Consider the following 27,180-nt stretch of genomic DNA (forward strand, 5'->3'; position numbering starts at 1 on the left):
CGTATATCTGCTATTCTCCCTGTCAAAAATGACAATCGTTTTGCTAGATAAGACCCTTATGCCTCGTTTGGGATTGTTTATAGTCTTTTGAAACTCCGTTGAAAAAAACTGTTACGTGTTGAGTTAAGTGTTAATTGTTGGTGTCTATTAAAGTCCATTAAAATGAGAAAAATCCTGCAATGTTTTCTTCAAAAAACATAATTTCTTCTCGACTGAACAAAGAAAGACATCAACATTTTGGATGACATGGTGGTGAGTAAATTATCTGGATTTTTCTTTTAAGAAAATGGAATATTCCTTTAACCCCCAGGAGTCCAAAAACGCGGGGACGCGTTTTGACGTGTTTTCTCCTTATCATAGCAGAATCAACTTAAAATACTCCATCATTAATAATCAAACACTTACGTGTTTGACATCATTTGAAACTCTAAAGGGTCCTCTTAAATTAGTGTACATTCACAATAACAACAGATCTTTGTGTTTTTGTCAAATAAAGAAAATAAACAGGGTACTCATTCAGACATTTCTGTCTCCGCCAGCTGTCTCTCAAATCACGTTACAAAAATTAGTTGAAACTCTCGTCACACAAACATAATACACATATCCAAAGAAAGCCTGAAATGTCTACTTTTAAACAAGCTAATTATTATCAAAAACAAATATTTCCTGTTTATATAATCTGCACTGAAGTAAAGAGAGTACCGTTTTTCGTGGCTGAGCTCATTATCTCTAATGCGGTCACGCCCACACGCTGTTGACATGGTAATGAAGAGACGAGCTGTTCAAACCAGCAAAGCGTAATGTTTGATAAGATTTAAAGACTTTAGCGCATGTTTGGATTATAAACTTTATACACACACGTGAGGAATATCTTCATTTATGTCTGGACATTGAGGAAGAGAAGCGTTTATCTTTAACGTTACCTAAGAAGAAGAACAATGGAAGGCGCAATGGAGGCGGATATATTCCTGAAGAAACTGTAAGTCATTTGTCTTCATTTATATTTGCTATCATGTAATATGTTATGGCTTGTGCAGTTCAACCTACATAAGCAACCTCAACAGACTGCACGCCTCGGATTGAAAAACGTTCGCATTGTTTACAAACGAGTAACTTACGCGTGATCACGTAGGCCTAATGGCGGATTTCATTGTTTGCTGTACAGTGTTAGACACAGTTATTCACTTTCGTATCCTTCATGGCAACTTTGAGTAATGCTGCACTGCTGTGTCTTTTAAGTGTGTGCTGTAAGATTCCATGTTTACATGCTTATTTACAAACGAGTACGCGTGATCACGTAATGGCGGATTTCATTGTTACATGCTGTACAGTAGACACTTTCGTATCCTTCATGGCAACTTTGAGTAACTTAATGCTGCACTGGGGGGGGGGGGTCTACTGTAATATGATATTGTTTACATGCAACGCATTCCATACATTGCGATTTACACGCGACACCGCTTTATTATGAGCTCCGCGTTGTTTACACGGAGACTCGCCTTTTTTTTTATTATAAATTTACCTTGGCCAGTCTACCTAGGTGTGTGAAAGACACTAATCACGTGACCTAATGGTGGCGCAGCGGTAGTGCGTTAGGCCGCCATGTGGTAGACCCGGGTTCGAAACCCGCCTAGGCCAAGTTTTTTTTATACAGTATATTGAGTTTAGGCGACCACCGTTATAAGTGCTATCATTTACCCATCAGTTATGTATGTAAGGGTATTTCTGTGGACAATTTATGCTAACAGCTGTTCATAACTCTCTTACAGGTCTGCATCCCTCTCATCAGTAAACTATGAAGTGGAAAAACATATTAACACTCTTTGGACATAAAGTTGTATGGTAACATGAGCCACATGAAGTTTACAGCTCTGTTGTTTATCAGTTTCTTATACAAGTTAAGTTTTTGAATAGGGTCCTACTGACCTTCATTTCTATTTTGATTATATTGTTAACTTCTTAATAAACCTCAAACAAACATGTTCATTTGTCCTCACATTCTTTACTGTAGTTCCCTCCTCCCTCATTATGCAGCTCATTATGCAGCTCATTATGCGAGCCTTTGTTTGCTAGCTGTCAATCAATCCTTCTCGCATACGGCCCCTCTAAACAAAAAGTGTCTTACAATTTCTAAATAAACATACTGGTTTATGTGAATGAGTAGGCAGGATGATTTTTACATCATTTTAAAGAAAAACTCTAGACTACTAGATTCTGTTTAGGAAAGTCTTGTTAAAACATGTTTAGTATGGGTTTTGTGGACTTATATCAGTGACTCAAAATTTTAGCTTTTTAAAAAACCACGCATAAACCTTTTTCTCTCAAAAATACAAACATGTACATACATGTAGCTCATATAATATTTTAGCCCAGTTTGTGCTGAACACAGTGGTATGAGACACTTGCCATTATTATGTTGTAAAGCAACTGAAAAAAGACCAAATGTAAGAGCATGTCAGAACCTCTGACAGTGTCCCAAAATGGTCGGACCCCAGAGGGTTAATGATCAACATTGGCTGCTAACGTACAATTTGCATTTTGAAGTAGATGCTATCTGACGAAGCTTGCGCTATTAAATGTGCACTTCCGGTTTACGATACCTCCGAGTTTTCCTAGACGCGACTCGACGAGGAGCTGAGTTGCGCGTCCGGTGTGCAACCCCCTATATAGTACTGAGAAGAGTCAGATCTGCAATATATACGTCTTGTAAAGTACTTAAAAAGTGTAGTGCTGCCGCGAATAGTCGACGTAGTCGACGTAATCGACGATGAAAATTTGTCGACGGCAATTTTTTTAGTCGAGGAGTCGCATATTTATTTTTTTCCGTCTCAAATGGCCCACTGTAATTCTGTCTCATGTCTCAAATGGCTCAATGTAATTCACCTACACACCAGTCTGTGCGCTGTGCGCGCCCTGCTGGTTAATCTGCTACGCTATCATCTTTCTTCCCTCTCCCCCTGCCTTCACTGCTTTAATTTTGAAAAATTGGCGGTGGCAGGTGAGTCTATGGAATTATGAGTCGGAAAGCTTCCGAAGTATGAAAGTATTTTAAGCCAAGTTGTGATAAAAGAGTGGTCTGTTACACCGTGCCAAACGTCACTGGCTTATCACGGGAGCACAACGACAATGCACGAGCATCTCAAACGAAAACACTCGGGAGTTATTGACGATACACCCACAGAGAATAGGACAACGTAAGTAACTGTTATATGATTATTAATGAAACGGCGAGCTAGTCAGTACTGTTTTATTAACTCTTTTGAGAAGTACAATGACTCTGTCTTTGGATGTTAAAGGCTATCAGTGTTTGCTCGTGATTCCGCCACGGAATCAACACTGGACGCAACAAATAGATTTTTCATGATTCCCATTTACATTTTTATTTTACTATTTTAAACGGCTCAATTCATTGTTGCGAGTGTTCAGCGCGTCTCTCTCTCTCTCTCTCTTTCTCTCTCTATCACTCATGTTGCTTGCAGCGCCTCGACCGCGCGCCTTACGTGACGGTGAAAAGGTGGCAGTGTTTTTAATGTACTTTCTTTTTTGCGTAAACGTCAACATTCACAGATGTCTCTGACAAAGACGACTGATCGAGTTAACATGACTTGAAGAAAGATTAGCAGTAGTGTGAGTCTGTGTGCGAGCTTTCTCCCTCCCTATGATGCTGTATGCCGTGTTCTGTAGTCTATGTAACAACAACAGTGTATTCTCTTATATTTCTGAATTTGCACCGAATTGTCTGTGCTATATCACTCGCATTTAAAATCAAGAAATGGCTCAAAACACAACAACAATCATGAGAAGAGCAACAGCAGTAAAGCTTCAATGTAAATGTATGGTGATTTTTGCATATATAAATCAGGATTTTAGCAGCAGTTAAAGGAACAGCTGGTTGGATAAAAAACGAGGTGATGGGTCATGTTTAGTCCTATTTTATAGGCTACAACAGAACAGATAATATGTAAAATAGCATTCAGTTGTGTTAAAATGCAATATAAGATCAAAGAGTAGAAGTGAAACATTTCATATTTCTGTTAAGCATCTACTTTGCACTGGAAGTTTTTATTATTATTTATACCACGGGTCTGTTGAATGCTGCATTCTGATTGGCTGAGAAATGTTCTATGGGTGTTGATTATTTTTCTGTAAACCGCACACCTATCTTTTCAAATGTCTTAAAAATAGGCACCTGAGCAATGTTTGTGGTAACCGTGGTATAAGAGGAATAATTGACTCCGGTCCTTTGAATTATTTGAAAATAATGCACACCTGCGGTGTAACGGCATTACCACCTTGGTGTGCATTATTTTCTTATAATTCAATGGCCCGTCGTCAATTATTCCTTACTTATATTGTTTACATTGTAATTTTTTATTTGGTAACATTTAAGTTATTCATATTGTTTATGACACCGGTGGGTTCAAAATAAAATGGACACAATGAAATAACAAACACTTGAGTTTTTTTTAATTAGTCGTTTAGAATAGTTGACTATTCGAAAAATTAGTCGAAAGATTAGTCGTTAGAAAATTAGTCGTTAGTGGCAGCACTAAAAAAGTGTATATTTATAAGTAGTATGCATAACACGCATAACAATTTTCTGTTTGTCGCTTATTTACTATAATTAGATTCACAAGTTTACACTTAAACTATTGAACTATTACTATTGAAATGTGTATTTTGCGGGTTGTCTGAGGATAGGAATCCAAGCTCAGTATTGGCCCAAGCCCGGAGCGCTTTCTGGAGAGGAGAGGGATCCGGGCTCGGCTTTAGGCCCGAAGCCAGAACACTAACTCCCCACCCACGTTTTGGGTAGGAAGGAAGTGTGAGGGATGCTAAAACTATTGAGGAACATGTGTGAGTTGATTGCCAGTCTATATAGGTTTCCATTAATGCTGATCAGGTGGACACCTGATTGCAGATTGTTGACAGCTGGTCACATTTACAAGGTGATTGGGTAAATTATGTTCCTCCCGAAATTTGTAAAATAAAAAACTCATTTTGTGTTATATCGGCATTGGCCATAAACAACCCATATCAGTTGACCACTAAGTACAAGCTATTGTAGAAAACTTATAAAAACAATTTATATATACACAGATATAGCCATTCAAACATAATTTTTCTTTTCCGCATGAACTGGGCAAAAGTATTGAAAGTTCATTTTGTGTTGACAGGTGTAATGTTTATTTCTAGGATGAAAACATAATTTAAGGGGCGGTCACACTACACTTTTTGTTCAACTGACTTCCATTCATACACATGATCAGACCGAAAATGCAAGCTTGTGCGATGATATATTGCATTTCGCTAAGTTCAAGTCTGGCGAACTCTGACCTGCGAATTCGTATCACGTGGAGATTTATGACCAGTAAAAAAACAATATGTCACCGCGTGACCTTTCTCTCTACTGAAAAACAACCCACACCCATATTCACAGTAATGTCCAAAAAATCTAGTCCAAAATTAAGTCAAGTGTGATTGACCCTTCAGGCCTAACATTACCTGCCTTTGCAAAGCAACAGCAAGACTGATAGTGTTTAATAAAAGGGACAGGCCCTTTGATTGGTAGGTCTTGACTTCAAAATGAACAGTTAGAGCGAAATAGTAGTGCTGTCAAATGATTAATCGCGATTGTTCGCATGCAAAATAAAAGTTTGTGTTTGCATATTATTTGTGTGTGTCCTATGTGTAATTATTATTTATATATAAAAACACACACACATACATGTATAAATTTAAGATTTTTTAAATTTATGTATCAATTTATTTATATAATGAAATATATAAAAATATAAATAATATACATACACATGTAAATGTTTTTTAAAATGCATACATGAATGTGTGTATTTATACATAATAATTACTTACATGACACATACATATATTATGCAAACATAAACTTTTATTTTGTATGCGATTAATCACGATTAATCGAGTCCACACGAATAAAGCTGAAGTCTTACCAGTGTAAGGTAGCAAACAGCTGCATTTGTATCCAGCCACGTCATCCATACAGTTTCCCTGATTCAAGCAAGGATTGGAGGCACATTCATTGATGTTAGTTTGGCAGTTCGGACCTACAATCAAACATCACATTGAGTTTAAGCAGGCGTGTCAAAGTGGAGACCACACAGTACACTAGGAGTTAACGATACTGACCGCTGAAGCCAGCGCGACACGTGCAGACATATCCGCTGGTCATATCCTTACAGGTGCCTCCGTTCATACACGGGTTGGATTCACATTCATTGTTGTTGATGTCACAGTTGACACCGCTCCAGCCCGAGTCACAAATACAATTATAGCTGTAAGAAACAAGATGGGAATTTTAAATATTTCTCAAGGAATTACTTACTTTTGCTGGAAAATCCAGTATACGGAAGCTTATTAACAATCATCAGGTGGTCCAAAACGGACCACCAGCTGAACTGTTTGATCTAAATCAAGCTGGTTTGACCTGGTGGACCACCTGGACCAGTAGAAAAACTCCTGGTCTTCCAACAACTAAACCAGCAGGTGTTTAAATTACATAATTTTGCGCCAGTCCCATTGACACATTACAAAATGACATTTTGGTACATAAAATTAACTTAAATAAATAAGTTTAAATAAAATACAAACCCATTGACTTTGTCCGCACAGCGTCCATGAATACAAGGGTTGCTGAGGCATTCGTTGAGCTGTGATTGACAGGTGGTGTCATGGTAGCCCTCTCTGCATAAACACGTAAATCCATTGACTCCATCAACGCACGTTCCACCATTGCGACAGGGATTGATGGCACAGTCATCAATGTTGAAATTACACATTTTTCCTAGAAAACAAGAACAATTACAAATTTTTGAAATGCTAATTATTCTTTTGTCATATCAAACATCAAACTACAGTACAACCTGTAACTATTCCCGATTCGATGCCATTCATTGGACCAATCCCTGTTTCCCCTGAAACCCTAGGCTTATCGCCCAGCTTTTAGACTCGACTGGAGGCAACTCCTCTATTCACTGAACGCAATGCCTAGCATAAAGGCTGGGGTTTCGTCTATCACTTGTCTTTAAAGCACCGGCCAACTTCCCCCTTTTAAAAGATCGACTTTCACAAATCTTTTGCAAATCTTTTCTCCTTTCAAACTCCCAGATGTCCTAGAGATCTTTTTGGCTGAATGGAGGAGCAGGGCGGCTTGCCTGTCCACCCGGCAGGCGGGGGATTGAGCGAGACTGTAAGGCAATACAGCGGCCCGGGCAGAGTCTGCGCTCGCTGGCCAGCTGTCTCTCCCCACCCTGCTTTGTTGTCCGTCTCACCTGGTGAACTCTTTGTTGACTTTCTTATCGTCTACACTGATAAAGTATACCACCTCCTACACCACAATACTGTAGCCAATTCAAGTTATTAGGATCAATATTGTCCCAGATGTTTCCCCTAAAATTTCTAAAGCAGAATGAGACAATTGTTGACAAAGAGTACAGACTTGAATAAACTTAAATAAAGATTGATTTCCTCTGAAATAGTGGAAAAAGTCCCCCTGCACTTGAAACTTATCTTTGTGCATCATAATAGCATATGTAAACGATTTTCCTGTGACAGTAATTTCTTTATGCATTAAAACAGCTTAAATGTAACTCTTCACCCTTGCTTCACTTAGTATATGCAGAGCTGAATATGCAAATTAGTTCCCGCCTCGACTCTTTCGCACCACCTTGGAACATATATATATATATATATATATATATATATATATATATATATATATACATGTATGTATGTATGTATCAGTGATGCGCGGGTCAATGTATAAACAACCCGCACCCCACCGACGTTTTCAACTAACCCGCCCGCAAAAAAAATAAAAAATATTGTACCTGACCCGCTTCCTGGCCCGCATTTTTTAAAAGTAGTAAATGCCATCGTAGCATCATTGGGCCATAGACGTACAGTAGGAACTAGTTGCCATAGGGTGTTCTTTATATTATTGTAAACTATATAAATTACAAAGGTTTAATTGGCGCCTTTATTTCAAACGACCCGACCGACCGCAACCCGAATATCATTAAAAATATTTTTGGATGACTCGTAACCGCGGGTAACCGCCGGTGAACGCAGGCACCCACTTATTTTGGATCAACCCACGCATTACTGGTATGTATATTTGTAAATAGATACTACATTCGGTGGTTTCAGAAACATAAAGGCAAAGTCTGTTTTTGTTGAGACGGTCTCAAATTTAATGGAGAAATACTCAGCAATGATGTTTTTAACACCAATTAAAACTTGATTTTCACCACAGGGGTACTTCTTGCTTTAAAAGTGCTGTAAGCAATTTTGGCCATTTTGCTGACTTTCATTACTGTGCGTTCACACCAGACACGGAAGAGGCGTCAAAAACGCGCCATTCGCTTAATTCACGCGTGAAAGTCACACGTAAAATTCTAGTAATTCGAGACATTCACGTGTAAATTTGCACCATGGAAGGGGCTTATATATCTCAAAATGAGTAAACTTAACAAGGTTCTTCCAAACAAGATCCTTTTAATTCCTGTAAAAGTACAAAGATGTCTTGTATATTCCTCCATTGTTGTTTTGTTTTTCTGACTCCGCTCGCTTCCTGTAATCACGACACTGCTATAACAAGCTCCTGATTGGTTAACGCAATGTCAAAATCTGGCAAATTTCAGATTTTTCAACTAGCGCGGATCACACGTCAACACTCAATTTGTGTGGAACACAACATCCGCGTCACCCCATTCGCGCTTACCGCTCAGCAGGATTTAAAAATATGGCATTGCAAGTTGTTTTCAGTTTGGACAGCTCTTACATTTATTTTAGTCTAGGACTAGTCTAATCCCTTTCCGGGAAACTGGCCCATAAACTTTATTTTACTTTACAATCATATAAATCTTTATTTAATACAAGAGTGAGTGCAGGTGCAAAAGGGGAGCTTGGCTCTTTTCTAAAGCCCCCCAACCGAAAATCATGCGAGCCTACTCAATAAACTTTTAGTTTACATATAAATCACTCACGCTTGCCGCCTCTTCGCATCTGGTGAAATAAATTACCTTATTTCTATTTTGCTGTCTAGAAGAACTTTATAAAAACATTAAAAACATTTAAGATATTAAACTAATATCAATAATATAAGTGTTCTACATAGATCTCTTACTTTTTGTAATTGTTCGCCATTTAGTGAAAGTACTTTGAAACGTCCAATTCAGATTGTGATCATTGGTATTTTTCGTAAGGTGTGTGATCTGTGATATCATGATCTGTGCTGATTCGCTGACAAAACTAACCTGTGTATCCTGGTTCACAGGCGCACTCGTACCCGTTGATCTTGTCAATGCACCTTCCATAATCACAAGGGTTGCTCTTGCAGTCATCTACATTAACCTCACAGTTAACACCTGTCGACACAAAACAAAGGCGATATAAATGTCCAGAAAATCTTTAGACTTTAAAATGTTTATTTGAAATGTTACACACATAGTGTTACCTTCAGTTCCTTTGGGACAAACGCAAAAGTAGGCATTCTCCCGGTCTTGACAGGTCCCTCCGTTTTGGCAGGGCTGACTGAGGCATTCATTAATGTTGGTCTCGCATATTCGGCCGGTGTAGCCCGCACGGCAGAAACAAGTAAAGGATGCCAGGCCGTCTTTACAGGTGCCATAATGACATGGGTTTGAGAGACACTCGTCTATGTCTGTTTCACAATGCTGTCCGGTGTAACCTAGAAATGAAAGATTTATTGACTATATTTATTATGACACCGTTTGACCAATATTTTTTTTTAGAAATGACTCTTCCAGTTGTTTATTACCACCATTGCATTAGCAAAAATAGATTTTTTTAGCTATTTGAAGTGTTATGCGGTGTACACACAAGAAGCAAATGTATTTATTTGCACGAGTATATTACATACAAAGTCAATGCAAAGACGCAAATGACCGCGAATTTGCGCAATGCAAGTTACGCAAACACACGCTATTTGCATCAAACACGTCTTCCGCGCAATTTAAAACAAGTAACTCTAGCAAAAAATAAATAAATAAATTAATAAATAAATAAATACTTATTCATCAAATTAATTAATAAAGAGTAATACTGAGCAAAAAAACGCAATGCAAATTACAAACTTCGCGTTTGGTTTGTATGCCTCATTGTGCTGTGTACAAACCACAAGCGAATCTAATTATGTGTGCAAGTAAATTACATAAACACGCGCTATTCGCCTCAAACACGTCTTCTGCGCAAATTAAAAATCTTCAACTCAAGCGAAAAAATTTACTTGACGCAAAGTTAAATCCCACGAGTAATCTAGAGCAAGGAAAGTAATGCTTTGCTTTTGGTGTGTACACAGCATTATACTTTAAAAAATGCTAGGTTGTTTTAACCCATGGTTGGGTCAAGTATGGACGTTTTCTAAGTTAAAGGCGGGGTGCATGATCTCCGAAAGCCAATGTTGACATTTGAAATCACCTAAACAAACACGCCCCTACCCCAATAGAATCTGGACCTTCTGTTGATAGACCCGCCCCACACATAGAGACAGAGCGCATAGAGACTTTGTATTGCGAGAGGCGGCCTCCTTGTCATTTTAGCTTATAACAAAAAACAGAATAATGCCTAAAAGCTGCTGCGTGACAATATGTACAGCTAACAAGCCAAAAAACACAGGAATTAGTTTTTATAAGCTGCCGACCTCAAAAAACGAGCGTTTAAAGACACAAAAGTGGAAAACAGGCAACTTTTCATAGTACTCATATTAGTAGAACTGCGTCCACTAGGGGGAAACGTAGTCGGCGATCCACTTTTTTCTCCTTAAAGGCTGGGTGTTACGGCTCGACAGCTTATAAAAACTTATTTCTGGGTTCTTTGGCTTGTTAGCTGTACATATTGTCACACAGCAGCTTTTAGGCATTATTCTGTTTTTGCTATAAGCCAGAAATGACAAGGAGGCGGCCTCTCGCCATACAAAGTCAATGGAGACGGTTGGATTGTGTTCCCCCCGGTAGGCGTGTTTTTCAAAATTGCATAACTGCGCTCTGTCTCTTTATGCAACCCATGCAACAATGTCGGTTAGTAGACACGCCCCTTACTGCTGATTGGCTACAAGTGTGTTTTGGTACTCGACCCGACTCCTTTTTCCAAAGTGTTTTTCAAAAATCATGCACCTCACCTTTAATTTAAACCATCAGCTTGTCCATATTTTACCTAGCTATGAGTTAAAACAACCCAGTGTTTCCATGACTTTTTTATGATTCCCCCAAGCCTAAATATTACATAAAAATGTATCTGATTTTTCCAAATTTCATTTCATGACTGTAGAAATAATAAATAAATATTCTACCTCTCTTAACCAGGACAATTTTTTTGTTCTTACTAAAATTATATTTACTGCATAACACATAATAATGACAACATGTATGAAAATACACTAAACATTACATAACTTTTAAGGTATATGTGATGCAATTATTTCTGTATATAAGCAACAAAACATGCATGCAGCATCTTTATACCTTCTGTGCACTGGCAGGTGTACGAGTTTGGCCCATCAATACATTTGGCCCCATTTTTACAGGGGGTGCTTGCACACTCGTCGATGTCGAACTGGCATTGGCTACCAGAAAATCCTGAGGGCAGAAACAGAGGGAGATAAAAGGCGGGCTATGGCGGGAAGGAGAGGGGTCAATGAAATGATTTCTCCCGCTCGCACCCGCTTCATTCCTCCACACTACCATCACTTAAAACCAACTTTCTTTTTCTCACTGCCATAGTAAAAGTGGGAGATGGGGTAAAGGAGGGGGGTCACGACCGAGAGTACCAGACAAAGAGGAACTGTCTATTCAATGGAACGCCGAGCCATGCCGGTTGCCTCTTTTGTCTCGTAGAGGTTTTCCATCACAATGTGCATTCTCCTACCCAGCCTGCGGCCCCCCTTTTTTTGAGTCTGCCTCACCGAAAAGCTCCTCGCAACCCCTGACCTCTTGCTATTCAGCTGCCCCGTCGCTCAGGAACCCCCAACATTCATGCCTTCTACCTCAGTTATTTTAATCCCTTGCTAAAGACGTCTGCTGTTCAAATATACAGTCTGAACACATTAAGGGCTACAAATCCATCAGTGCAACGACTTATGGGACGTTTATACCGGATTGAAGTTTTTTTTCCAACACAATAAATTAGGTTACAAAGAAATCACCAGGACATTGTTCAGATGATGGTTGCTAGGGTGTTGCTCAATGGTTTGCCTCGTGAAAGAGACACCCATCCCCAGGTCTGTACTATATTGTTGTTCCTAAAAATGCCTTGTGTCCCCCCTTCAAATTATATGTCTTTTAGGTTTGCATCACAGATGCCGTGGGACGAATTACATTCTGAAAGTATAATACATGGTTTTGCTTAAGCCTGTTATATTGATAATCTTGATAAATAATTCCCGCTCACGTCGTTCCCAGAAACTCTCTACTATCTGTAATCAAGTCGTATGCGTATTTTAGAAGACAGGAATTTTATAAGTCTCTTTGAAATGCCACGTTCAAAAAAGCGCCCATTGTGGTTGCCATAGGGGTTTAGTGTGTATACTGGTGAAAAGGAGCCCTCGCACGGCATGCTGAAGAGGGGCTCTGATTTCCATCTGAAACGGTGAAAGGGCCTGGCCTCCACTTTTCTAGCGTGTCGCCTCCCAAACTTCTGCGGCACTCTCCTCAACGAGCCTCATATTGCATCACCCCTACGCCCCTCCTCTTATTTATGCATGAATTCCTCTGCATCCTGAATGTGCTTTTGCTACATAAAGAGACCCGTTTTTGATCCTGTTAAGAGATGCATGCTACACTTTCACCAAAATTACTTTCACATCACTGGAGCTGTTCAAAAGCTGGGCTGGGGGGAATTATGGGTATAATAATAACAACAAAATGATATCCAATATTATACATCGTGCATACACAGTTTGCATTTGTGAAGCATATTTTACATTTGATTTAGATTCAGGATTCATATTGATAAAGATATGCATTTAGAATACAAAAAATGAGATGAACCAACACATATGTGACCACAAAACCAGTCATAAGTCACATGGGTATATTTAAAGCAAGAGCCAACAATGCATTGTACAGGTCAATTATCGATTTTGTATGCAAAAAATCATTAAAATAATTTGTAAAAATCATGTTTCATGAAGACTTCCTATCATAAATATATAAAAAATGTATTTATCATTAGTAATATGTGTTGCTTAGGACTACATTTGGACAACTTTAAAGGTGATTTTCTCAATATTTTTGCACCCTCAGATTCCAGACCATCAAATAGTTGTATCCAGGGTTCCCACACCTTAGTAAACTTCAAATTCAAGGACTTTTCAAGGACTTTCCAGGTCCAGTACCCTTAAATTTAATGACTAAATGTGGGGACACATTTCAAGTGAGAGCAAGGTTACATCGTGTTACCTTTTAAGATACATTGTTACAGTTCCCTTTTAAAGGAACTCGCGCTGCGTCACTGCGCTGACACTTTGGGGGCGCCTCCAGGGGTAAGTGCGTCTGAATGTGTATATCAAATTCAACCAATGGTGAGGCTTAACGACAAATACAGGGTGACACGGGTGCCAGGAAGTATATCGTTATCTGAAATATTGCCAAAGACGGCGTTACAGGGATGCAGGAAGTATGGCAAGGGAGACGCAGCGCCTCGTTCCCTTCTCAGGGAACAACAGTTAACCCGAGACGTTTTCATGTGTCAAATCAAACTATGCAAAAAAGCATTTTGGTATGAATTAACATTCGCATACAAAAGATATAAGCATTTAAAGCGAACAGTTTAGCACGTGTGCTTAGAAAGTCTAGAATTTTGTGATATTATCCTACACTACACAGGGTATAATATGGATTTTTTTTCAGTAAACTTCTTGCATAAAATAGATTCACGCACTTTCAATGACCTGTATCTATGTATGTAGATTTTCAAAAACTTCCCAAGCCCTTGAATTATTTCCCCCAGATTCACAAACCTTCAAGGATTTCAAGGACCCGTGGGAACCCTGTGTATCTCAACCAGAAAATTGGGTCATTTTTTGTGATCCATGGTCACATATTCAAAACTAACATTACGGTATACATGCATTAAAATACACACACCTCAAAACTTATTCAATCAAAAACTGTACTATTTAAACTTTCTAGAAGCTTCTCTATGGATTATTCTGTGCGTTTTAGCCCGGCCTGACTAAGCCTGCCTCAAGGCAGGGATTACTCTTCTCCTCTCTGTTCTGTCCTGGGAGGTGATTGACCCCTGCAGGCTCACCTGTCGGGCACTCGCATTGGTAGCTGTTGATCTTATCGACGCACTTCCCATTGTTGAGGCAGGGCATGTTGGCGCACTCATCGATATTGATCTGACAGAAGACTCCCTCGTACCCTGCCAATAAGCATAGGGAGGAAATAAGCAAGAGAATTCAAACAGCTTAGCGATGCTGTCAAGGTACAGTATTATATACAATATATGGGTGATTCTCACGAAACCATTGAAACACCACGGCACTAATGATTTTAGCTTTAAAATGTGTAATATAGTAACATTAAAAAGCATCAGAATTAACACAATACTGTGTTCTACCTTGCACAATGTGTGATTTCAACATAAGAATTTATAATTGTAAATTTTATCTCATTTTCTGCTGAAATTCTCATTACCGCAATGTGTCCGGCTGTGCTTGAACATGCGTTATGTTGTAATTTAATCAAATTAACAAAAATATTAAGAAAAAAAATAAATGGATGTTTTGCTAGACTACTTTAGATGACAGAAAAAATATTTACTGAATATTCATGTATAATAATAATGAAGAAAAATTAGGAAAATGATGTGTCCATGCCTGATGTTCTCATCCTCCGCAACACTTTTTGAGAACAGTTTAAGCACACATACAGAATTTTAATAAAGTTTGATTTTGAGTGACCAAGCACATGGACCAGTTACTTCAAGATGGCTACCAGGTAAGATCATTTTTTTACAGTTAATTTGAAATATTGTCTTGTCAGAATGCTTACACGACATTTTGATTATCATTACCGCAACAGATGCTTATTAAATGTTAATTTAATTAATAGAAGCATAATACTTTGATTTTAAATGCATGTGCAGAATCTCCAAATTATGTTCTTTCAGGTTTGTCATGTCATTTTGAAAATATGTCAGTGTTGATGTTTTCTGACTGTTGCGGTAATGAGATTTTTTAGGACAAATTTTTTAAATTATGTTACAAAAAGTGTTAAATGATAAGTAAAAGTTTTTAAATTAATGTTCCCATTTACTCCAGACTTTGTTTTTCAATGTCTGGTGGGAAAAAAAGTAAATTTAAGCAATTTTTACATTTTCATGCTTGACATTTTTAAAACCAAGTTTTCGTGAGAATCACCCATATGCAGTCACAATTTAATAGCGATACAATCCATTATATATATATATATATATATAGGCTGATTTGCTGCCCAGTGATGTTTGGTTACCTGGCATACAGATGCAATGAAAGCCTCCGATTTGATCCAAACAAGTAGCCTCGTTCTGGCAGGGGCTCGACATGCACTCGTTTATGTCGATTTCACATCGAGCTCCCACGTATCCCGACTGACATTTACACTGAAAAGAACCTTTCGTGTTGATACATTTTCCAGCGTGCTCACAAGGGTTTGCACCTGCTAGACAGACATATGCATTCTTAAAATAATACCATGCTATTATCGTTTCCAACATTTCGGTAACGGTACAGAGACAAATAAATGAATCAGTCCTCACCCAGCGAGCATTCATCAACGTCTTGGTCACAGGCTGGGCCGACATAACCAAGAGGACAGGTACAGATGGCCTTGCCATTGACTGGATTGGTATCACAATTGGAGCCTTTTTGACAGGGATTACTAATACAAGCATCATTCAAGTGACACAGCAAACCTACGACACAGAGACACAATGGGAATTAACATGTGCTGTAATATAATGCAGGAATTTATGAAATACATCACAGCAAATTCAAATCTATGACATCTACTGCCTGCTTAAAGTGATAGTTCACCCAAAAATAATAATTCTGTCATCATTTACTCGCACCCATTTTGTTAAAAACCTGCAGAAATGTCTTTGTTCTGATTAACACAAAGGAAGATATTTCGAGGAATGTTTGTAACCAAACTGATCCGAAGCCCCATTGACATCCATTGTAGGAAAAAAGAATACTATGGAAGTCAATGGGTATTCTGATCGCTTTGGTTTGAGTAAAAAAATTCACTAGGTCTTAAGTGGTTTTGAACTAAAAAAAAATTACACCCTTAAATCATTACTCATAAACGTAAGAGAATATAAGGATTGTGCACCTGTGCGCCCATGCGGGCATTCGCATAGGAAGGACGCCACCCGATCATGACACGTAGCTCCTGCATGGCACGCTGCGTCTGCGCAGTCGTCGATGTTTTCACTGCAGTCGTCTCCGGTCCAGCCATTCACACAGACACAGTTGTATCCACCCTGCGTGTTCAAACACGTCCCACCGTTCTGACAGGAATTGGGCATCAAGTCACACTCGTTGACATCTTCGGTACAGAACTGACCTGGGGAATTAGCATGATCGTACATTTCAAATATAACATATACGTAAATGTCCTGCAGCACAATTGGTATATCATTGTATTGTTAGCAGTGTAAACGTTGTGGGTTTGATCCCAGCAAACACACATACCAATAAAAATGTATAGATTGAATACACTGTAAGTCGCTTTGGATAAAAGTGTATGTAAATATCCCTCAAACACAGATCAAATGCCAATATAAATATAGTAAAATAAATCTTAAAGCTCTGTTATTTAAGCATTTAAAAGCACTAATGCAACATGCACATGAAAGCAGAAGAGAGTTGCACCTGTCCACTCTGGCTTGCACTGGCAGTTGTATGTGTTCACTCCATCCACACAGGTTCCTCCATTCAGACACTGGTGGTCCGGGCAGTCGTCTATATTCTCCTCACAGTTCTGACCGCTGAAACCTGGAAAGAAAAGATTTCGTAAAACTTTAGTGTTATTTTCTAAATGTCGACTAAAGACTATTGCGAAATGACTGTGTTTCCATTAACCAATGATATGTGATTGAAACATAGTATTTTCTTTCGCGATAAATCATTTCAAACGTTAAGTCGACTGATGTTGGTATGTTTACTAATATCACATCCACCGCACTAGGCATTATTTTTAACCGAAGAAGACGTAAGAGTATTATCCAAACATTAATGTGTATGGATAATACTGTATTTTAAATTCCGTCTTTGGGATGAGATGCTAAACCGAGGTCCTGACTCTCTGTGGTCATTAAAAATCCCAGGATGTCATTCGATAAAGAGTAGGGGTGTGCCCCGGCATCCTGGCCAAAGCTTGTAAACGTATAGGTGTTTCTTGGAGGTAATAGTATATTAATTTAAATCAAAAGAGATGTAGGAGTGTTATCCAAATATTATTGGCAAGGAAAGCTTGTATTGAGGTGTTTCTGGGAGGTTTTAGTTCATACCGCGTCATCGTCAACAATTATGTAACTTACTTGCATCAGGTTTAGATTGCGAAATATACCTTTTCAAAATTGCCTGAATAACTCATGCTAGGCTAAAAAAATTGCGGTATATGGGAGTTTTTGCGAAATTGACGCGTTTCCATTGGCTGTATTTTCAATTCGCAATGTCAATTTGGGTAAAGGAAACGCAGCTAATGTTAATTATAATGAAACAGCTGTAAACGATTTTACTGATTTCACTTTTCATCTCGAATCACTACGCTGATAAAAACATTTCAAACCAAATAAAAATCCAGACAATGCTTTTGAAGCTGATGTGCCATTTCAAATTGGACATCGAATATTAAACCAGGTTCATATCCAATTTATGTCCACATCAAGCAAATTAAATTAAAGTCAGAGGTCTGGCTGCATAACAATTAATCGCAACTAATCGTTTTCAGAATAAAGGTTTTTGTTTACGTCATATGCGTGTGTACTGTCTTTAATAATTATGCATATAAATACACACACATGCATGTATACATTTAGGAAATATTTACATGTGTATATGTGTTTTAATATTTATATATAATTTATATTATATATAAATATAAATACTTAATATAAAAAAAATTCTTAAAATTATACATGCATTAATTTATTTTGATGCACAGTACAAACATTCATGTATAATTTTAGGAATTTCTTTTTTTATATATTGAGTATTTATATTTATACATAATATCAGGGTTTCCCGCAGCACTTTGCAGTTTGGGCGGCCCGCCTAAGCAGGGAAACCCTACCGGCTTAACTAGGTCGTCCAAAAAGAAAAATTTGCTGCAAAAAAGGCCATCAAGTGCATTTCGGAGAATAGCGCAGACGCGCTTCACACCGCGAGCGGGCATGTGCGCCACAAGGCTGAAATGAGATAAAGACGTGGTCCGTCATGTCTGGAGGATAGCCAGTTGATAAAACACATGTCTGTTAGAACTGTAAGTGGAATTATGTTTTGGGTTTATTTAAGGCTGTTATTCTTTTAGTCTATAGTTCTTGCAAATTAAAATTAAGTTAGCTGGTGATTTTGTTGTTTGAGCAACCTGCTAGCTAGGTTTCACGTGCCTGTTGATTCGATATAATTGTTGAGCGCTCTTGCTCATGTTATTTATTAGGGCTGTGTATCGCCAACAATTTCCCGATACGATACGTATCCCGATACAAGGGCCTCGATACGATGCGCATCACGATACAAGACTATTTTGAATTACATTTTTGTTTTGAATTTAGTAACATTATTATTATTATTATTATTATTATCATCTGGTTATTGTCAATTGAATAAGCAGTGTTGTAACAGTTGTGTTTTTGCCATTAATTTATTAGCTTCTGGGGTAACTCATAGAAATACTTAAAATCCCAGAGTTAGTACTTATGTTTTTTTTAAAGCAGTTTTACAAAGATGGTGCCTTACTCTAGGCATTATATTTGTCTCTCATTATTCTATATCTATGAATATATGTATAAACATGCAGTCAGACTTAATACTATTTAATAAAAATCAGATTATTAATGTGACAGCTATAGGAAGGAGCTCTGTATCTCTTCTCTAGATGTACACTTTTCACATGCAAATCTTTGTCGTGTTTCTTCTCAAATGCGTTAGTACTGTTTTATAAGAGAGTGGCTAATAAAGCCCTTTGCAGTAGTATAGGCTAAGATATCTGTGCTTTCGTACTGAATGCGCGCGCGCTCGAGAGAGAGAGAGAGAGCGCGCAAGTACGCGGCTCGCTATACAGGCACGTGCGCCAGCAAGACAGACACGCAAAGTGAAAGTATACCTCGCTACATTTAACTCTACGTTGCCTACTATGCGGGACACATGCGTCCTTTCCATATGGATCACGGATCAACAGTGATTCGTCACGTTACTTTTAAAAGTGCATCCGAATCGATACAGAAGGTGCTGTATCGATGCACGCATCGTCCGGCGTCCATGACGATGTATCGTCGTATCGATATTTTGAACACAGCACTATTATTTATGTGTATTATTTACATGCTACAAGATAATGTAATTAATAGTGGGAAATAATCAGTTTTTACAATTTTTGTGCTATCTATCATCGTTCGCCAGACGTTCTACAACATCTGCTATTAACCCTTTAGTTTCACTTCATCACGCAGCTATTACCGTTAGACTTAGAGGCAAAAACAATTAATTAATAATCTAGTATGTGTTCATTTTCTGTCATAGTTTCTTCAAAATTAAGTTTTATTTGAGTGTTTTAAATAAAAATATTAAAATTTTCATCATGATGCGTACGCTCCGCCCCTTTGATTGCCACGCCCCCGCCCAACCCTACCACCTTAAACCAACACATTTTCTGTGGGAAACCCTGTATTATACATTATATATAAATATAAAAATGCATATACACATGTAAATATTTCCAAAACATATACATGCATGTGTGTGTGTGTGTTTATATATGCATAATTATTATAGACAGTACACACACATATGATGTAAACAAAACCCTTTATTCTGCAAACGATTAGTTGCGATTAATTTTAGTGTCGCCCAAATGAGGTAATATTTGATCTAGGCTAAAAATGTTAAGTGACCATTATCAATAAACTATTGTGAATTTAAAATGAATCACTAAGTATGTGACGTATAATCTCAAACCTACCGACATGGATAACAAATATTCGAGGAACAATTCACATTGTCTCACAAAGCATTAATATTTATATCAAACTGCATAACACAAATCCTTAAAGATGCAACAGGCAAATTCAATTGTTTCCCACTGTAAACAAAAAAAATAGTGTCTGTGAAAGTCAATCACATTCGAAAGCAGACGTTACTGTTATTGCGGTCAACGACCTTTCATTTCTAAGAAGATTGGCAGTACCAGGTCTCAGGTAGAGGCACCAACAAACTGACTTTAACCACAGTTTCCTACGATTTCACTTCAGAACGTTCAGTTATGTTCAGGATGGCATCAATTTAAATCTGTTAAATGTATTCTTCCTTTAAAGCCCATAAAGGAAACCGAGGAAGAGGGTTCAGGTTCTGTCTGACATAATATGATGAGTCCCAATGTGGTGGCGTGTATGTGTTCAAGTGTGTATTCGCACACACATCCTTATGTTCTCATTCTCCCAACACTGACTCTAACCCAGGGACACCAGCATAAGGATGTTGTCGTTCAGACATTTCCTCATGATAAGCACAAATATTTTTCCTGCTGGTCTGTTCATACACACACACACCAAGCAGAAGCTCAGTAGTTGAGTGCAGATACTACAGACAGGATTGGTAAAGAGAGGAGCATGTTGGGAGAGGTGCTCTATCTAGGGTCCCAAAGTTGTGGGAAACACTGATAGCACATTGTTATTGCAAACCCACTGAGCTCATCTAAATCTCTACCTCCAGTGTTGACCCGGATATAAGGCCGGTATCATTTGTCTTGCTTCTGGAACATGTGTCGTCAGCAGGGCACTTGTGAGTCAAAATAAGAAGAGTAAGAATTTCCTCTGGTTGTCATCTAATGACCTCATCTGTTATGTAAGTGACGTCAGTCCTCATCAAACCAATTAAAAAGCCAAAGAAACTGACAGATTGCTAGTATATGAATGAATGCAAATGCTAAAGGAAGCATTTGAGTACCTGGCAAACAGGAACACTCATGGCTGGTTTCGCCCTTCTGTACGCAGGTGCCCCCGTGGAGGCACGGTGAGGGGTTGCAGGGCTGATAGAGGGTCTCGCAATGTCTCCCCGTGTACTCGGCCGGGCAGCCGCAGCGGTACGTCCCCACTTCGTTTTCACAAGTTCCACCGTTTTTGCAGGGCGACGGATTCTGGGCGCACTCGTTGACGTCTTGCTTGCACGTTTGGCCCGAGAAGAAGGGCGTGCAGTGACAGATGTAGTCGGAGTCGAAGGTACTGCACTGACCGCCGTTGGCACATGGGTTTGAGGCACAAGGATCTGCTTGATGGCAGTTTTTACCTACGGATGAAGCCAGATCGTGTTACTTTGTGTGTTGTTCTTTCAAACGTCTCATGATTCAGTCTCTGTAAAATCCTTTCTTACCTGACCAGCCCGGTGGGCATTTACACTTGTAATTATGGAGGCTGGTGAGTTCGCAGGTGCCTCCGTTTCGGCACGGCGAGTTAAGGCACACGTTTTCGGTGGGGGTGAGGCACAGTCGGTCTCTGTAGCCCAACGGACAGTTGCAGACGAAGTCCACCTTGTTACCCTGAGTAAGCAGACGGCACGTGGCGCCGTGTCTGCATGGCGATTGAAAGCAGGGGTTGCGAAATTGGCACGCTGACCCGGCATACTGATCGGGACACCTGCGGAGTGGACACAGAAACATTAGTGTATACATAAATATGGGAGATTTAGTCTTTATAGTAATTTAAGGCCATTTTGCAGATGCCTTTATCCAAAATTATAAACAATGTTATTGAATTAGGATTCATGAGCTACAAGAACACATTTTATTTTTATTGGCTTAGGCCTAGTACAAATGAAGTCGTACCGTGGCGTAAATACCTATTTTTAGACTCTGCTTTCATTAAGATGTATTTCTTTAAGTGCTGGGCAAAGATTAATCGTGATTAATCGCATAAAAAATAAAAGTGATTATTGGTATAATATATGAGTGTGTGCTGTGTCTAATTATTATGTATAAATATATACACACACATTCATGTATGTATTTAAGAAACATTTACATGTTTATATATATATATATATATTTATATTTATATTTTTATATAATCTATTTTAAATATAAATTTTAAAAAATGATATATAAATAAAACAATTCTGAAATGAATATATGAATGTGTGTGTGGTTAAATATACATAATAATTAGACACAGTAAACGCACATATATTATGCAAAAAATCACTTTTATTTTGTATGCAATTAATCGCGATTAATCTTTGCCCAGCACTAATTTCTTAATAAGGAAAAGTTTAAAGAGCATCTAACAAATGTAGAAGACTGATGTTGAACAGTTACCACTGGGTCTCAAACATTTCAGTATGTGGTAATGTTTACCACCCAAAGCTACTCAAATATAACCAGGTAGGTGATAATGTACAGCCAGCTGTTCATAATGGCAAAATAAACCTCAGCAGGGCGATCAGGACCCCCAAAATTACTATTTTTCTCGTGATTAATCGCATACAAAATAAAAGTTGCTTTTTGCATAATAAATGTGTGTGCACTGTGTGTAATTATTTTGCATATATAAATTAGGGCTGTCAAAAGATTAATCGCGATTAATCATGTACAAAATAAAAGTTTATGTTTGCATAATATATGTGTGTGTACTGTGTGTATATATTATGTATATATAAATACACACATACATGTATGAATTTAAAAAAATGTTATTTAGGTATATTTTTATTTATATAAAGCTATATAGACTATATATAGACTATATAGACTTCAAAGCTATCTTCCCTATAATAAAATATGTCAAAATATATATAATTATATGTAAATGTTCCTTAAATACAAACATTAATGTATTTCAAATAATATATATAAATATTGTCAAAAGATTAATCGCATAAAAAATAAATTGTTTGTTTTGTTTTCCTAATTTATTATATATACAAAATTTTTCATATATGTTCCTATTGATACATACACAATAATTACACACAATAAACACACAAATATATGAAGAGTTTGGTTCCAAAACGCAATAAATCCATTTTGACAAATTTCGGTAAAAACTTGTTTTCTATACCAAGAAAGTGACAAGATGAAAACCACTATTTTCTGTTACAAACTTTCACATAGCATCTTTAGGTTATAAAAACATAAAAAATTCAAATCCATAACTTGATTTTCAAAGATTTATTATAATAACTAATTATTTTTTCCACAAAATGCAATAAATCCATGACAGTTTTTTATTTCAAAATGCTATAAATCTATTAAATCAATGTATAAATGTGCATTCATCTTTACCATTTTATATTTATTTAGTTGATTAGTGGTAAACAATGATTAAAAAATAAACATTAAATGGCATTAACCAAAACACTTACTTTGTTATATTAAGAACACAATGTTTTAGCATGAGAAGCTTGACGCTGTCTGGAGAACAAGCAACCGAGTGTCTCTCGCGGAAATTATTAGCTGTTGATGGCTTACGTTTCTTTCCCGTCACAGAAAACCATCACAGGTTTGGCAATGCTATTAAAGTATTATTTTGTTTTGTTTGTTGATCACGAAGTACAAAGTAGATGAGGAAAATTAGGATTCCGTGTACTCAGCGCGCCGCCATGTTTGTTTACATTGCGTGAATGGTCCGCTGTAATATCAGAAATGGATTTATTGCGTTCTGTAAAAAAGGAGGACTGGCGTTTGTCGCATTTTGGGAAAAAAGGGAGAAAAGATGACAGAATATCACGGCGGATATTGGATTTTGCGTAAAATTAATTATTTACTTTTAACTACTGACCTGATATAATACTGATTTTGGCAGTAACTCATTTTTTTCAAAAATGGCGTTTGTCGCGTTTTGGAACCAAACTCTTCATATGATGTAAACAAAAACTTTTATTTTGCATGCGATTACTCTTTTGACATTCCTAATAAAAAATAAACACAATTTTCCTAAATTGTTAAATAATTACACTTTTGGGATTCTCTTGACGATGACCACTATTTTAAAATAATTACCAATATAAATGATGAACTTTAAACTGGTCTGCCATGTTATCATAACATGAACCCAATAAAGCATGAAACTTTATCTGGGACATTATTGTGACTGGAATCTTTATTACATTTAAAATATCATTAAAACTACAAGCAAAACGTATATGCTTTCATGAACATTTAAGGTAGAGATACTGTGGAAAACTGTGACTCACAAGTCTAATCCTGCTCCAGAGCCATAAAAAGCAGTCATCCATCAACAACTCTCAGGATAAAATTCGAGCACCTCAGCCTTTCTGAATGAATCTGAATTCATTCACTCAAAATACAAGGCAGCGTCTGTACAAGGGTCTTTGAACCGAGGTCTGACATTATCAGGACTTCAAAGCTATCTTCCCTAGACTCAATGCCTGCTATTCTTCTAGAGTAGAGACTCTCAGTCAGGAGGCATCGCGGCAGCAAAAACTTTGCAAGAGACCCATGAAAGACTTCATAACAGGTTCTCCCTTGAAAGTAATCTTTCGCCGATTTTACTCAGCAACACAAAAGCATCACTTTTTGCAAAAAGAGCTAAAGTTGTCGCTATAATTCCTATAAGCCATAATACCCAAGCCATATTTTTGGTCTCGGGTGGCAGCTCAACACATTCCCAATGCATTTGTTCCTGATCCAAACAGGGCCTCCCTATGTGGGATGGATGTTTTTACTGCGTCTCTCCCAGGATTAGGATGGCCAGTAACTTCAACCGGGAAAAGAAAACACGGGGGATCGAGAACCAGGCACGACAAAACCATTAAGTCCCCTGTGGGAACTCCACTGCTGCCCACAATGCTACTTTTCCTCTCATTGTACGGTGACACATTTGTTGACGGCCACTTCAGGTTTGCAATATTGCACAAACAATGCAAACCTATTACACATCACCACCACCACAACAACAAAGGATTCACAAAAAGTGTTATGAATCTTGACATCCTGTGACCTCCTTTGAAAGGTATAGCTTCAATAGCCGTGTTTCCATTACTCTTTGCGATTTAAAAATGCAGACAATTGAAAACACGACAATTGCTTAAACTCCCATACATCGCAAAAAAGTTTTAACGGTCGCTCACATGAGGTGGTTTTTCAGGTAATTCGAAAAAAGTTTATTTTCTTCGCAAAACTGCAATGGAAACCTGGTCACCTACGCAAATACGTCACATAATAATTATTCGAAGATGACGCTGTATGTGCTAAAACCTGCCAGAAACACCTCAATACGTGCCTGCTCGTAAAAGAGGTTTTCCTTGCCAATAATGTTTGGATAACACTTCTACATCTCTTTTGATTTAAAATAATGTACAATTACCTCCAAAAAACACCTATACGTTGTCGCTCCTAAGTAGGGCTGGGCGATTAATTGAAAAATAACCGAAACCGAAATTCAGAACCTCTAACCGACATTATTTTATCATGTCGGTTATTTCGGTTTTTAATCCTGTTAATACTTTCCCTTTAAAAACAAACTGCTGCGTGTGATGTTGCGTAACTCCGCCCCGTCCTGTCAGTGGCACAGCAAAACATGGAGGAGAACTCAAACACTGTTTAACTGAGCAGCAGGATCATCTAGTGCCCAAAAGAAGCACAGTACTTTTTTTTAAGAAGTACTCGCGAATGTGCAGGCACCTGTGACAAAAATACGGAATGCGCGATCGGGTTTTTACCGCACACGCGCTCGGTTTAATCTACCGATGGGTCTCTAAGCAGCCCGAGTAATGTCATTACATCTCACTCACTCAAAAGCGCGAAAAGACGCGCCCGCGTGAGTTTAATTAGACACTTCAGAGATGACGGAGAGAGAGAACGGGAGAACTTCTAGTCTACATTAACACCAAAAGCATTACAGATGAGAATAAATGGCTTAGACATCAGTGCCCAGTTAAGAAAAAATGGATTGAATACAAGAAACGTGTAAAGGATACAGTCCAAGTATGTATTTTGCCCTACTCATCTCATTACAATATGCTATCTGGATACAACTTATTATGTATGTATCTTATGTCTATAATTAGTCATGGGGGTTGTATGATTCTTTGGTTCATAACTTCCCATTCTGAAAGTTTCATCAATTGTACATAATGACATGCAACATCTGCATAGAGTTAAGTCTATTTAATATTTTTTAGTAATGCAGTTATTTTGGGAAAAATGTGAATAATTGCATTGCAGGCTGATTTAAGGTGTGCCCTAAACTTTCCAACCTTGTCAGGGAACTATGAGGCAAAAAAATAATCGTTTATAAATCGTAACCGATGTCAAATGTTAGATTAACCGAGGTTTTGATTTTAGGTCAAATCGCCCAGCCCTACTCCTAAGTATAAGGGGCTTACCTTGGCATTAATGTTTAGATAATACTCTTACGTCTCTTTCGGTTAAAAATAATGTCTAGTGTGGTGGATGTGATATTAGTAAACCTACCAACATCAGTCGACATGATGTTTGGAATGACTGAAACTACGTTTTAGTTGCATATCATCGATTAATAGAAATGTCATCATTTCGCAATAGTCTTTTGTCGACATTTAGAAAATAACGCTGAAGTTTTGTGCAAATCTGCCGTGGAAAAACAGCTTCTGTAACATGGATGAAACAAACAGGAACTACTGTCCAATTATATTGTGCATTCAAGCTACATTTTATCACTATGTGCATCAAACCCATAACCTTTTGGACTGCTAATGCTAATGAGAAAGTGGTTTATTCTAATAAAGGGGCGGTCACACTACACTTTTTTCATTCAATTGACTTCCATCTAGTGTTGGGCGATATGTCCCATTTTGAGATCGTCATATCGTCAGCCTGTGAGATCGCCGATACGGGGAAGTAGTTTACTCATTTATTTATTTGTTCAATTTTTACTCATTTAAGTCACTTGATTGATGGACAATAAAGAAGCAAGGGCAACATG

General features: G+C 37.9%; 1 protein-coding gene and 1 long non-coding RNA gene across 2 annotated transcripts in view; one reads left to right on the plus strand and one right to left on the minus strand.

Annotated features, from left to right (window-relative positions):
* Positions 1-27,180, minus strand: part of notch1b (notch receptor 1b) — a 63,707-nt gene that overhangs the window by 20,335 nt on the left and 16,192 nt on the right. The window contains exons 3-15 of the mRNA XM_073861004.1: positions 21,632-21,894; positions 21,209-21,547; positions 16,916-17,038; positions 16,374-16,607; positions 15,799-15,954; positions 15,513-15,698; positions 14,308-14,421; positions 11,520-11,633; positions 9,494-9,727; positions 9,294-9,404; positions 6,628-6,820; positions 6,166-6,311; positions 5,970-6,083 (exon numbers count right to left, since the gene is read on the minus strand). Of these exons, the coding sequence (XP_073717105.1) occupies positions 5,970-6,083; positions 6,166-6,311; positions 6,628-6,820; positions 9,294-9,404; positions 9,494-9,727; positions 11,520-11,633; positions 14,308-14,421; positions 15,513-15,698; positions 15,799-15,954; positions 16,374-16,607; positions 16,916-17,038; positions 21,209-21,547; positions 21,632-21,894 (2,327 nt within the window). The remainder of the gene's footprint in view (positions 1-5,969; positions 6,084-6,165; positions 6,312-6,627; positions 6,821-9,293; positions 9,405-9,493; positions 9,728-11,519; positions 11,634-14,307; positions 14,422-15,512; positions 15,699-15,798; positions 15,955-16,373; positions 16,608-16,915; positions 17,039-21,208; positions 21,548-21,631; positions 21,895-27,180) is intronic.
* Positions 590-1,982, plus strand: LOC129429336 (uncharacterized). The gene is made up of 2 exons (XR_008639178.2): positions 590-979; positions 1,770-1,982. It is a non-coding gene; the product is annotated as an uncharacterized lncRNA (long non-coding RNA).

This window comes from Misgurnus anguillicaudatus, chromosome 22, assembly GCF_027580225.2.
Source record: "Misgurnus anguillicaudatus chromosome 22, ASM2758022v2, whole genome shotgun sequence".
In the NCBI taxonomy this organism is placed as follows: Eukaryota; Metazoa; Chordata; class Actinopteri; order Cypriniformes; family Cobitidae; genus Misgurnus; species Misgurnus anguillicaudatus.